The sequence below is a fragment of the Sturnus vulgaris genome, chromosome 5, assembly GCF_052056855.1.
Source record: "Sturnus vulgaris isolate bStuVul1 chromosome 5, bStuVul1.hap1, whole genome shotgun sequence".
NCBI classification, from domain to species: domain Eukaryota; kingdom Metazoa; phylum Chordata; class Aves; order Passeriformes; family Sturnidae; genus Sturnus; species Sturnus vulgaris.
Window position 1 is genome coordinate 15,556,687 of NC_142247.1, and position 12,496 is coordinate 15,569,182.

The window sequence follows — 12,496 nt, forward strand, 5'->3', positions numbered from 1 at the left end:
TCAAAACAGCAGCACACATAAAGATACAGATTGGACCTGGGAAGATCAGAAAGGGGAATGCCTGCAGAAAAGACCACAGCCTAATAGCAATTCCATCTGGAAGGAATTCAAGGAGTCTACTAGTTTTCACCTCCACCCTAACTTCAGATCAGCTACACCCAATCTATTTCTGGCAGATGTTTGCCTAAAACCTTAATGGTTGAAAACTCCCAAGCTTCCTCAAGCAATGCAATCCAGGGTCTACTGACACATGGGATAGCAAAGATCTTTCTAATGAGTCAGCCAAATCACTCCGTGAAAAATTTTCTTATTTTCCAATCCCCAATGGAGAAAGCATTATCTTCTTCCTTACAGCCTTCCTGACAGCCTTTGAAATCTTCCCATATTTGAGAGCTGTCATGTTTCTGCTTGCTCCTTCTCTCTGTCAAAAATAAACCAAATTATTTCATGTCCTCTGTCTCTCTGATCACTCTTGCATCTCCTGCCTCCTATAATTGCCTGAAATTGTTCACAAATGTGGTAGAGAGAGACAATACAAAATGAGTAAGACATGGTACTACAAGCAAATAATTACCATAGCGGAGTTGAATTCAGATCTTAGAGATCATATCCTCGTTTATATATCCCAGGGTAAGAAGTGTATTTTTTGCAACATTTATGTTGCTTATCTGCTTATCTGCTTCTGTGATACTGTTCTGTGATACCACTGGAACCTTTCCTACAGAACTGTGGTTTCACAACATATTTCCTACACTGTATTGATGCACATGATTAGAGCTCTTGTCCCTGCCAAGCAGCATTCTTGGTCTTTCCCATCTTTTCTCTGGCACCCTAAGAATATTTGAAGTTCTGATACAGAATTCTTACAATTTCCAATATTGATGATACATTCCAGATCATTAATGAAAATATTGTGTGGTACCAGGACAAGGACAGCCAGTTAAATAGTCAGTAATGACCAAAATATCTCTTCTCCAAAGCAGAGAGAAGAGGAGATTTCTAGAGTTACCCTCCTCTTTTTGAATGAAATGGAATGGAGAGATGGAGACAACAAATAGAAATTAAATAAAGCAACAATTTCATGTGATAAAATAAGTGCTTTTCAAATCTTAGGGAGACTTTAAAAGATTAAATAACATTTTGTTATTTGTATAAATGTGAACATTTTAAAATAACTTCAGATTAAACATGCTTTCTGTCTTAAGGCGGTAAGTGGTTAAAGAAAATTAAATGTGTTTCAGAGCAAAATATGTGAAAAGACTCCAAGATGCTACGGTTCATAAATGCTGATAATTGTCAGAGAATTCAGTTAACACTTATATGTATGCATGACAGAAGTATCACACAATTTAACGAAGGAAAACACATAAGATACAAATTGGACAAAAATGCAAAAAAAAATTGCCCTACAAAAGTTAGTGGTGGTGTAGTGTTGTTCATCTTCTGTGATGTTCATCAATGTGACCACTTCACATCTCATATTCAACATATTAGAATTGTGCCTAATGCCCAGAACCCTGGCCACTGAACTCATACAATGTGAATGCTAAAGTTGCTCAAAAATATTTTTACTCCTTCATGTATTTACTAGTTATTTCAGTTTAAAAATTGTGTATTTGATACACAAATACCAACACACACTCTAACAACTGTGCACTGACATCAGTCTGTCAATGTGCTGTTGCTTTTGCTATCTAATAAAACTGAAATAAAGGCAGGTAAGAGGACTTCAGGGATCCTGGGACCTAAGAAGGTTGAGAAGTCATCACTCATGTCCCTACACAGTTACCCTATAGATTTAAGAACCTGCTATTTATTTCATCAGCTTCCTTCTAGTTACATTCTTCATTCAACTCAAAATACATCAAGAAATGTGATTCTTCAAACTTTGGTTTCCCAGCATTATGAGAGTGACCAATTCTTACCTTAGAGTTGAGTTTCTAACAGCCTTGAGAAAACACCTGTCATGTAAAGAATGTGTGACTATCCTTCAGACTAAGAAAAGCATGAAATAAAAAATAAAAAAAAGGTAAAAGGGAAACTTACCATTAAACAAGTCACTAGAATGACAAAGATGCTGAGAAATATGACAACTGCATAAAATCCTTCTTTGCTCCAGATTTTGTCGGCTTCATGCTGGCCTTGCAAAACATTTTTCTTTTTTAAGAAAAGAAAGAGAAAGAGAAAAGAAGTTATAGAGTGGCATGTGCAGAATAAATATCTCTCACTGGGCATTAATCACTCTCCTCAGCTTTGTCAGCACCGGAATTCCATCGCACATGGCCGGGCTCTGAACGCTGCTGTTGGCACCCCCTGCCCATGTCCAGTCCATGGAGGAGGGTCCCTGGCACGCCGTGGCTGTGAGAGAATTCTCCTCCACCATCGCCACAGGCTGCCTGAAGGTAAAGCAGACAAGCCCCAGCACCTTTCTTGGAAATCACCTGGATGGTCAGGTCAAAGGGCTGTGCTCCTGCACGGCTTTGGGAAGCGCTCGCCCTGCCTCCTTCTTCCCAGTGCTTATCTCCAGCCCCAGCACCCACGCCCTTCCCAGTGTTTACACCTGACATGGAGCAAAGAGCAGGTGACTTGCTGGTTTGCCTTCATGAGCTGGGAAGCCCTCACACTGTCACCTCTAGATTACACACACACCCACGTAAAAAATATTGATTTTGCTGAAAATAATCTCATTATCGTCTATCTATAATTCTGATTACGCTTAACCTCATTATCTTTGGATTCCTGCTGATAGAACATTTCTGAAACAGCTGTGCACACTAAAATTTCCAGAACTCCTGGAGAACTCCTGGGGATTATGAAATAATAATGATTATAAAAGCATTTATTTTTGTCTTTATTGCAGCACTGGGACTTGGTTGGACTATTAAATTACCAGAATTTCACTATATTTTCAAACAGAGATTTTGTAACAGAAACAAAGTACATGTACCCTCGGTCTAACTGCAATATATTACTTAGAATAAAGTATGTTGTCTGTTGTTTCTGGGACCACAGCTCAGTAGACATTGCCCTTCCAATTTTCAGCTACTTGCTTTTATTTTCTTAATTGTGTCTTTTCAGTAGAGTTCTCAGACTGAGTAAAACCATCTTTCTAAAATTCTGGTTTCTATTGTAAATGGTCAAGGTCTCCGTGTTTCTGTCTCACTGAAATTCTCTACTGACTTTAAATAAACCTTGTTTAATTACAAAGTTGTCTTCCCATCCCTTTTTTCCTCCCTGGGGATGCTGTGTAAGAGGACTGGCAGTTTATCACCGAGGAAAGAGTTCCTCCATATAAAGATGAGTGGCTGCTCAATGGGCCTGTGTAACTGCAGGGATGCTCTAACACTTTACATGGGTACATCATGCCCCAGGGTCTGCTTAGCCACCCATTAGCTTGCTCTTTTGCACAGCTAATGTACCTAGCCAAATCTGTCTTCCAAAAAGGTAAAGCCTCCCAAAAGCAAGCCTCTACAGCCTCCCAAACACAGAAAGTCTGGATGATGATGAATTAATGTGGGAAAGCTTCCTGAGGAGGAGGATCATGGTCTGAGGAAGAGGACAAGCTGACAAAAAATGCTGGGTGCTGGATCCCAATATAGTTTTCATGGTCCTCCTTTCAGCACAGGATTATGTGCCGCTTGTTTTGAAAAGAGTCAGGACAATGCAAGACAATTCACAGATACAATTGCCACAAAATGCAAACATTTGGAGAGGAATTTGGTAGCATGGCTAATTTACAGAGACTCATTTACTTGAAGACAGCTTTAGAACTGAAAGCATAATAAAGAAGAACTTTCTTTGGATGTAAAAGTCCTGGGGACCAGCATGGAAATCCTTCAGCACAACCACAGAAACCATTCTCATGAAATTAGTATCTTATTAGTATATTATTTTTATATTATTAGTAGTATATTTTTAGTATATTTGTGTGTGTGTGTATATAATGTATATAATCATTTCATGGTCTCGGCTTTAAAATGTTGCAAGTATTGACAGTTTAAAAAGGTTTATAAAGTGTCAGTTTGATGTTTACTGAGCAACTTAAAACCCAGGGCCTTCAAAGAGAAACTGCAAATCTTGCCAAATATTTCTGCAAAAATTATTCCTAGACATATTTAAACACTGCTGCCACTGTAGTGGGGTACAGCTCTCCGTACAATCTGCTACCTCTGCCCAGCAAGGTCGTTCTGCTGTACTCATGGCACAGGACTTGGGTCCCAGTACTGGCTCAGAGCCCAAAGCTTCTGCTGCTCCACATCCCAGACTGCTCCTGTTGAGCTTCATGGGAATTCCCACAGTGACAGCAGCAGCTGCAGCTGTGGCCTATTAGCTATAAACTCAATGTTTGACCCTGAGTGGGTTACCTGATGGCTTTCCGGTGTTTCATAGCTCTCAGGAGGAAATTTAGACAAAAAGCAGGAGCTAAAGGAGAATTGGCCGTGCTGACCTTTTGTGAGTAAATGGGATAGTTCAATACCTCTTCATTGAAAGGACAAATACACCAAAATGTAAATGAAGAGCTAATAGGACTTTTAGTCACAGTGGATGAGAGACTTAAATAAACTTTAATTCATTAATGTCACAAAACTTTTAAAACATTTTATAATAGACTTCATACACATAAGCGAGTGAAGAGACTAAAAGAAGAGAAGACTTTAAGAGAATTAATCTCTGTGATGTCTGTCTAGTGCTGTGTATGTTCAGGACATGTCTTTGCCTAATTTGTCCTTCTAACAATAATGTTCAAAGAATACTCACAAATGCTGTAAAAAAGGTAAAAAACATATACCACAACTTAAACTTATTTGACACACCGTTTTGAAACAGTTTAGTAGTACCTTCACCTACTCAAGGAAATCTCTCTCCCGGATCTAATTGGTGGAGAGCAAAATCATTGCTTACGCTGCTTTCTAATGACAGAAGAAGCTGTGACCTCCAGTAACTGAGTCATCTCACACCCTGATAAGGAATTGTTTTTCAAAACGTCAATGCTGCTCATTCAGAACTTTGTTCCTTTGTCTGGGAAAACTGATAAGAGGGATAGCAACTGCCACCCTCACTACAAATTGCTGACGCCCAGGAAAAAAGCTAATAGGATGGCCAAATGCAACACAAAAACGAGAGGATTCTTGTCCTTCAGATAGTATATTCTCCAGCCTATTCCTCAAAAACTAAGGCTAACTTCCAAGATCTGCAGCTAAAAAAGGTGAGGGAGTATCAGAGCAGGTGGAGTGGCAAGAGGATTCCAGTAGCTCAAGAAGCATCAGATCCTAGAGCAAATAGGGAGGAAGGCATAATTTCCTAGTATTTCCATTCCCTAATGAGTCTCCAATAAGGAGAGCTTTCCAGGCAGAATGAACCAGGCTAATTTAAACTGTTTGAATTCAGCATAATTCACTGTGCAGAAGAATCAAATGTATTTTTACAATGCCATTCAATCACTAACCTTACTGAAGAGTACCTGCACACAAGGATATCTGCTGAACTGGAACAAATGTATTTTTTGTCAACAATTTTTATAAACTTTGTTTTTAAAGACACTAAAAATCCACTCTGGCTTTTCTGGTCTTATTATGGAAAAATAGTGGAGTATTTCTACAAGCAAGTAAAATGAGCAGCCAGCTTTTGATAACAACAAGAGAGACATTGACCTGGAGTAGTCACTGTAAAATCCATGACTGAAAGATTCTGCTGCAGTATCGGGACCTGCCAGAAAAGGTAAATTTCCAAAGGTGAATTCGCAAACTGGGTCAGTTAACGCCAATTAGTCCCTTGGGCTGGAACACTAATCAGAGCATAGCAAGCTGTAGTTCTGAGCTCAGAGAAAAGCTTACAAGAAGCTGGGGGTAGAACTCAAGATCAAAAAGGGTTCATGGAAGTTCACACTGAATAGCTTTGTTTTCTCTGCTATTTTAACTATGTTTGCTAAGGCACATTAGGAAAGGCTGCCAAGAAATCACTTCCACCCTCAGTGAAAACACGTAGGAATGTGTGTGACCTCTCAGGCTCACAGGACACTGGATAACAGCCCTTTAACCACGTCTCCCGTGACAAAGTCTTCCCAAAAGCTCTACCTTAGGCACATGTGTGATGAAGTGCTGTGATTCCTCATCCACACTGGCAGCGTGCAGGGCTTCTGCTCCTGTTGGGCACTCTGGGCGCAGCTGTGCAGGTGTTACACTACAGCTGCCTTGCCTGATCACACGAGCAGGTCCTTGTGCTCTGCTTTGTTCCCAGGAGCCTCTGTCAGTGCAGGCTGTTGTAATTTCCAAGATACTGGTTTTGATCACTTGTGCTTACAGTGAGTTACAGTTTCTTTAAGTACATGATTGCTTCCTTTGATTTCTTCTCTAATATGTTAATATCACGTACTTCAAAGGCAACCTCTTTGTGTAAGGAGGCCTAATGCTACATTTTGGGATTGCATAATATTTGTATGAACTCTGGAAATTTCTCTTTCAGTGACACATTTCCAGATGGCAGTTAGCTTAGCTCTCAAAACATAGTAACCCTTATTTTATTTACTGTAAATTTAGTTATTTTGTCATTCAAAACTACTTCAAGTTCTCTTCTAGTAAATTCTGAAATCCAGTAGTATTTTATTTTAATACAAGCAATTTAAAGACATTAGGAAGCCAGGATTCCCACACCATAATAACACAGACTGCCTAAATCATTGAATTTAGTCCCACCATCAAGCACCAATTTGGTATTTTGCTCTGGAAAAATCTAATCCTGACTGTGGTACATCCCATGGAGCAGAACTCAATCTGAAATTCCCACTTCAGACACAAACTTTAGACCACAATAAAAGAGCAAGTGCTACAACTACAGCAAGCCATTGGAAAATCAAGGACATATGAAAGGTATAGACATTGTCCTGGACCCCTGAAATGGCAAAGACTCCTTTAAATTTACACATTCCCACTGGTACATATCTCATTCTACACCAGGCAGTGAAGCACTCTAGTGGCTCCTGCAGCAAAGATATAAAGGGAAACTGCTCTTTCAGCTACTGCAGAATAAGAAACTGGGATATAATTTTGAGACAGGCAATTTACTTGAAAATAGATCAACCAGTGATCAATGCATCAGCAGATGGGAACAAGCAAATTATTTCTGTAATGAACGGAAATGTAGTTCCAGGTACTGAAATCCACTGGGACTTTTGCTGTTTATGATACATTATGGGCTGAGACTTTGAGCAGAGCAGTTTTCCATGTGGATTTTCTTACATAATCATGGTAAAATTTCTTTGGACAGGCTAATCTCCCACAGCATTAGCCCTCTGGGGGTCTAGTTTACACTAAACTTTGTTAAAAAGGGTCAACCAAGCAATCTCAGGAGAGGTGTCTCACAGATGGGATGAACTGCCTTGTCAAACATATCTCCTTTTGTTTACCCTACAGAGAGAGCCAGCAGACTTTCAAGCCTTAGTGAAATACAGCTGAAAAAGGAGACAAATTCCAGCCCTAACACCTCTGTGTCAGCCACCCACCTAGAAAGATGAAAGTAATGCTTCTTTTGTGCACAGATACATGATAATATTGCACATGCAACAGTGGTTGTGAGACATTCATACTTTTGGCAGAAGAGTGAACAATTTTAGCTCGTGATGATTTAATCAGGATTAATAGCTCAGGAGTACACACACAGAGCATTTTACAATGGGTTAAATAATGCATCAAAGCTATGTAAGGCTTTGTATAATTATACCTTCCTTCAAAGGTTTGCCTGTTTTGTTTTGGTTCGCTGTTAGTCTGTTTGGAACAATTTGTTCTTAGAGCAACTTGAGGGAAAATAAGTGGTTAGTAGCTGACCAAGTAAAGACTGTATGTCTGGTTTTTAGATGTTGTTTCCTGTGTAGTCTTACATATGTAAACTATTTACTGAGATCCATAGAAATACCTATTAGTGTAAAGCTGCAATATTTTTCAGGATCAATGCCTTAGCTGCATAATCTGCTATCAATTGATATATTAAAATAATCTCTTGTGTCTCCAACAGTATTAGGAGTTAGAGACTGCACAGCTTTCATTCTAATAATCCTGTTCTAAATGATTATCTACATTTTTTCCCAGAAAGAAAATACAAATATCTGAGCATTCCAGATTATTGAAATTTATCTAACTCAACATGTCTTGATTTCAATGCTTGTTTTTTTCCCAGCATCTCTTCCTAGCTTGATGACATTTCTCTGTTCATTTATTATTCATATAAGTTCTTTCCCCATGTCTACCTGAAGTGTTATTTGTAACTGAAGTACTAGGAATAGATAATTGCCTATATCCCAGTCATCAGACTCACGTGCTTCAGATACAAAAGAAATTCTGACCTAAAGGAAGCTTTGCTTAGGTTGCTGATGGGTGATATAAAGACTTGATTTGACATTTGGAAACCACCGTTTTGTGTTAAAACAGCTAAAACTTGAGAATCTGAATTTTGATAATGGCAGGATGCTGCAGTAGAACTCGAATTGGTCTTGTTTTATATTTCATTTTTTTGTAACAAAGACATCTAGATTCCTAGAATATTTAAAATGAGCTAAACAATTTCTAATCAGTAGAAATACAGGTAAGCATAACAGCCCAGTGGCTCAAACAACGTCTCAAACAGAGCTTTGGATATGAAAAACCCCAGGAACTTTTTACCCATAGAGAGAAACAGAGCTCATCAGAGTATTTAATTTTTTTCCCCACTTTTTTTGGACACAGACATCTCCTCTGCCAAACTGGGAGTTTCCACTGAAAATCTTGATTCTTGACAACATGACTGAAGGTATTTGGCCCCAAACTGTATTCTGAGGGCCTTTATATGTATGTAAGGGCTTCAGGTAAGACACTAAATAAAATGAAATGTGATGTGGCCATGTCCATGAGCTCACTGGCTTTTTACTCTTAAGGCTCTTGGGTTTTTTTCATTTTCTGGGCACAATTTAAATGGTTGGCCCAGAATTAGATGTCCATCTCACTGATAATGTCTCAGACAAGCTGTGGCAATGACAATGTTCTCTCTGCTTTAAAATGGATTTTCTTTTTTTTTCCAAAAAATGGATGAAGTTCATTCAAATAACAGCTACAGGTTTTATTTTTACCCTCTTTTTGGAGCACATAAATAAAATAAATCTCTTGCCAATCCTGAAAATATAAAAAAGCATGGGTGTAATGTGCAGATTCAGTTTTTCAGAATCATGTCAGACAAGTTACATGGGTAGTAATGGTGACACCTACTATCTGCATTCCATTTATGTCTCTATTGAAATTGTTATATCTTCCTATCCCCATTAATAGACTGGAATTCCTTATGTCCACTTCCTTTAAGGCGATTAGTGCATGCTTAGGATCTAAACTCTGATTTCAGTGGTAGCTCATCTGTGCGAGGAGGACCCAGATACTAAAGAGTAAATAGCCTAATAAAGCACTACTAAAGTAATTAAACAGAAATTATATGGATGGGGCTCTGAGCAATCTGGTGCAACAGTCCATGGCAGAGGCATTGGAAGGCATTGGAACTAGGTGAACTTTAAAGTCCTTTCCAAGCCAGGCTATTCTAGGATTCTATGATAATTGCCCTACAGTAGTGATGCTATCTTAGCCTATACATTTACTGCCTCATGCTTGAGAACCTCAGCTGGAAAACTACCAAAAATTAAGTAAGTGCCTAATCTGTATCAAAATTATACAGGTTAGAAAATTGATAACCAACCTCAGGGGAGACCTCTGTTATTCCAAACTGGGATAAACTCTGATGCAAAATGTTGATATTAAGGGAACGCAGCACTTCTTCAGATGGGAGCGCCTCAGAAATTCCTGGCTTCGTGTTCAGTGGGGACACAAACAGTTCCACGCAGTTCTTCTTCCCCTAGGGAAAAAAAAAAGCAGCAAAATCATAGGAGGGGTCTGACATTAGATAATCTCTGCTGTCTGTAGATTGCAACTATAATTCCAAAGAAAAAAGCGTGGAATATAAAGGTTGCAACCTGCTCTGTGAGCACAGCATACGTTTTGCCTGTCTCTGTAGATCCCAGCAGACTGTAGAAGAAAACACAAATCCTATACTTGAGCATGTGTACTTTGTCTCAAGCGATATTGACTTTTCCTGAGTCTCGTATCATTAAACAATCAATGCAACATAGTGATAGGAGGAGCCATGGGATGGGGTCAATGGCAATGTGCCAGCAGGGATTTTAGTAGATAGTTCATCTGAGCTGAGCTGAAACAGGAATACTTAGCATAATGCTGTGATATTTGGACATTACTTTCTAGCCCCTTGTCAACACATTGCTGACACATACCACAATAAAGTCCTTTTAGTTGACTGCAGTGCAACTTAATATAGTCCAACAAAATTAAAGGACCAGGGAAGTTTTGTTAACACTTAATGGGTAACCTGAGAATGTCCAAACCCTTTATCTTAATTCTTGCCATTTGATGGCTTTGATGCAGTCCTGACAGGCTAAAAGGTTCTGTATTAGAAATGTCAGTGATGCCCACTCTGTTTCACGGTAGCAAAAGGAAAGAGAGTTTCTCTATTGTGATAGACTTGAACATCACATGAGACTGCTCTGATGTCCAAACAGGATGTGGGAACCCTGGCTCCCCAGGGCTATGGCCATCGTAGCTGACACTGTGGAGTAGAGTCCAGATCTGGGGGACTCCACACACACGAGGTAGGCATGAAGCTGCTCTCTGCACTGCTGCCTGGGCAGGCAAAAACTAGTCTGGTTATTTGTTATTCATCACTATGGGATGGGAGAGATCAGTTCAAACTGGGATAATCTTGATTTCCCCAGCGTCCTTCCCATCACCTTGAATGTGCATCTTTATCTCCACTAAGTGAAGAAAAAGACATCTTTTGCTATTCTTAAAATACTTTTGAATAAAATACTGCTTGCATTCACAATAGAGCTGCACAGAAAGGGACTCCTTCAAACATGTTTGCCCTAAATCTGTCCTCTGTGGTCTCACATGTGCTGCTGGTCCATCTGCTCAATAAGAATGGTAAGGACACTGGCTACTGGTGGCAGCTGAAAAAACTGATTTGAGGCTGTGGTTGTACTCAGTCTGACATGGCAAAGGGACTGCTGCTGCATGCAGGTCACAGGCACCAGGCAAGGCTTGGTGGGTATGCAACATTCCCAGAGTTTTGTGCCTCCTCTGTTTATGTGTTTCTCTATCCCATTAAAGGACCTTTATGGGAGAAGGATGTACTGGAAAGGTTAAAGAGACACTGGAAACACCAAGTTAATATTTCCTGGCACACTGTGTGCTGTTACATGTGAGAGGTTGGCAGGGTGACTGCTCTCCCTGTGCCCATCCACATCCTGGCTTCCAGACTCCTGATCACTTCTGAGAGCTCTCACTTGGGAGTGAGTCACCTCACCTCACTTCAGTTGTCTACCTCTGAAAGTCAGCAGAGAGAGACTGGAATCTCCAGAGAATTATTGAATCCATCCTAATATAATTGGGACGGATCTCAATGCCTCGTCTCCTACAGTTACCATCCTCTCTACTGCTTTTACAGGGAGCCTAGATGAATAGTGTAGCCTACACTGAAACAAGGCAATAAAATAAAACAAGGGAAAGTTCGCTTGCATTCTTATATCTCTGAAATATTGGCTATAGAAGACTATTGATTATTTACAGTTGTTGAAAAGACTAATTAAATAGTAGTACTTACTGTATTCTGGGCTATATGCAGGTGCAGAATGACATTATTTCTTCCCTTAAATCATAAATTAGAGAAGAAAGAAAAAAGTAGTGGAGCCAGTAGGAAAAAAACAGCATATTTCTTCTGTTTATTTGCAAAATTTCTAAAGAGCATAGTAAGAAAGCTACTAGGTGATTCAGTATGTTAAAATACACATCTCAGACTCCAAAACATTTCTTATTTAATTGTGCTTTTCTCTGAATAGGTCTTTAAACCTTTCATTTTTGTCAAGGTAGAGGACAAATGAAATTTAGCATCGCTTGTCATGAATGAGTGAAGTTCCCAAAGAACATGAAAAAGGCTGCAGTGCATTCTTATTGATCTTTCTCACTGTATTTTTTGTGAGATCTTTTCTCACATAGAGATTACTTGAAGGAATTTTATAATCCTTTTTGATGTATACAATCCTATCAAGCTTTCAAGGCAGAAAATACTTTTATGCCAAACCTGTCAGTTTTCTTCCCTAATATTCAACCTGCACGTAGAATAAAAAAGCTCTTCTTCCCTCTGCAAAGTGAATTGAAGGCTAGCAATACACACATGATGTTGGGTTTTCTTGTTTCATGGTAAAATTGTCATAAAAAGACAACAGTGTTAAGTATGCATACACAAAAAAACATACAATGACAGTTGATTAAAATAAGTCTTTTTTGTTAGAAGCAAATTTATCACCATCTTTTGCCAACAGGATACCATAGTCTACAAGATCATTTCTGAGGGCAGATTATTACAGCAGAATAACAAAGCATGCATATTAATATTGTAGATGACATTTAATTTACTAATG

General features: G+C 39.1%; 1 protein-coding gene across 1 annotated transcript in view; it reads right to left on the bottom strand.

Annotated features, from left to right (window-relative positions):
- The window catches only part of PTPRR (protein tyrosine phosphatase receptor type R), a 136,952-nt gene that overhangs the window by 55,733 nt on the left and 68,723 nt on the right, over window positions 1-12,496 (bottom strand). Inside the window, exons 4-5 of the mRNA XM_014879615.2 lie at window positions 9,706-9,861; window positions 2,047-2,157 (exon numbers count right to left, since the gene is read on the bottom strand). Of these exons, the coding sequence (XP_014735101.2) occupies window positions 2,047-2,157; window positions 9,706-9,861 (267 nt within the window). The remainder of the gene's footprint in view (window positions 1-2,046; window positions 2,158-9,705; window positions 9,862-12,496) is intronic.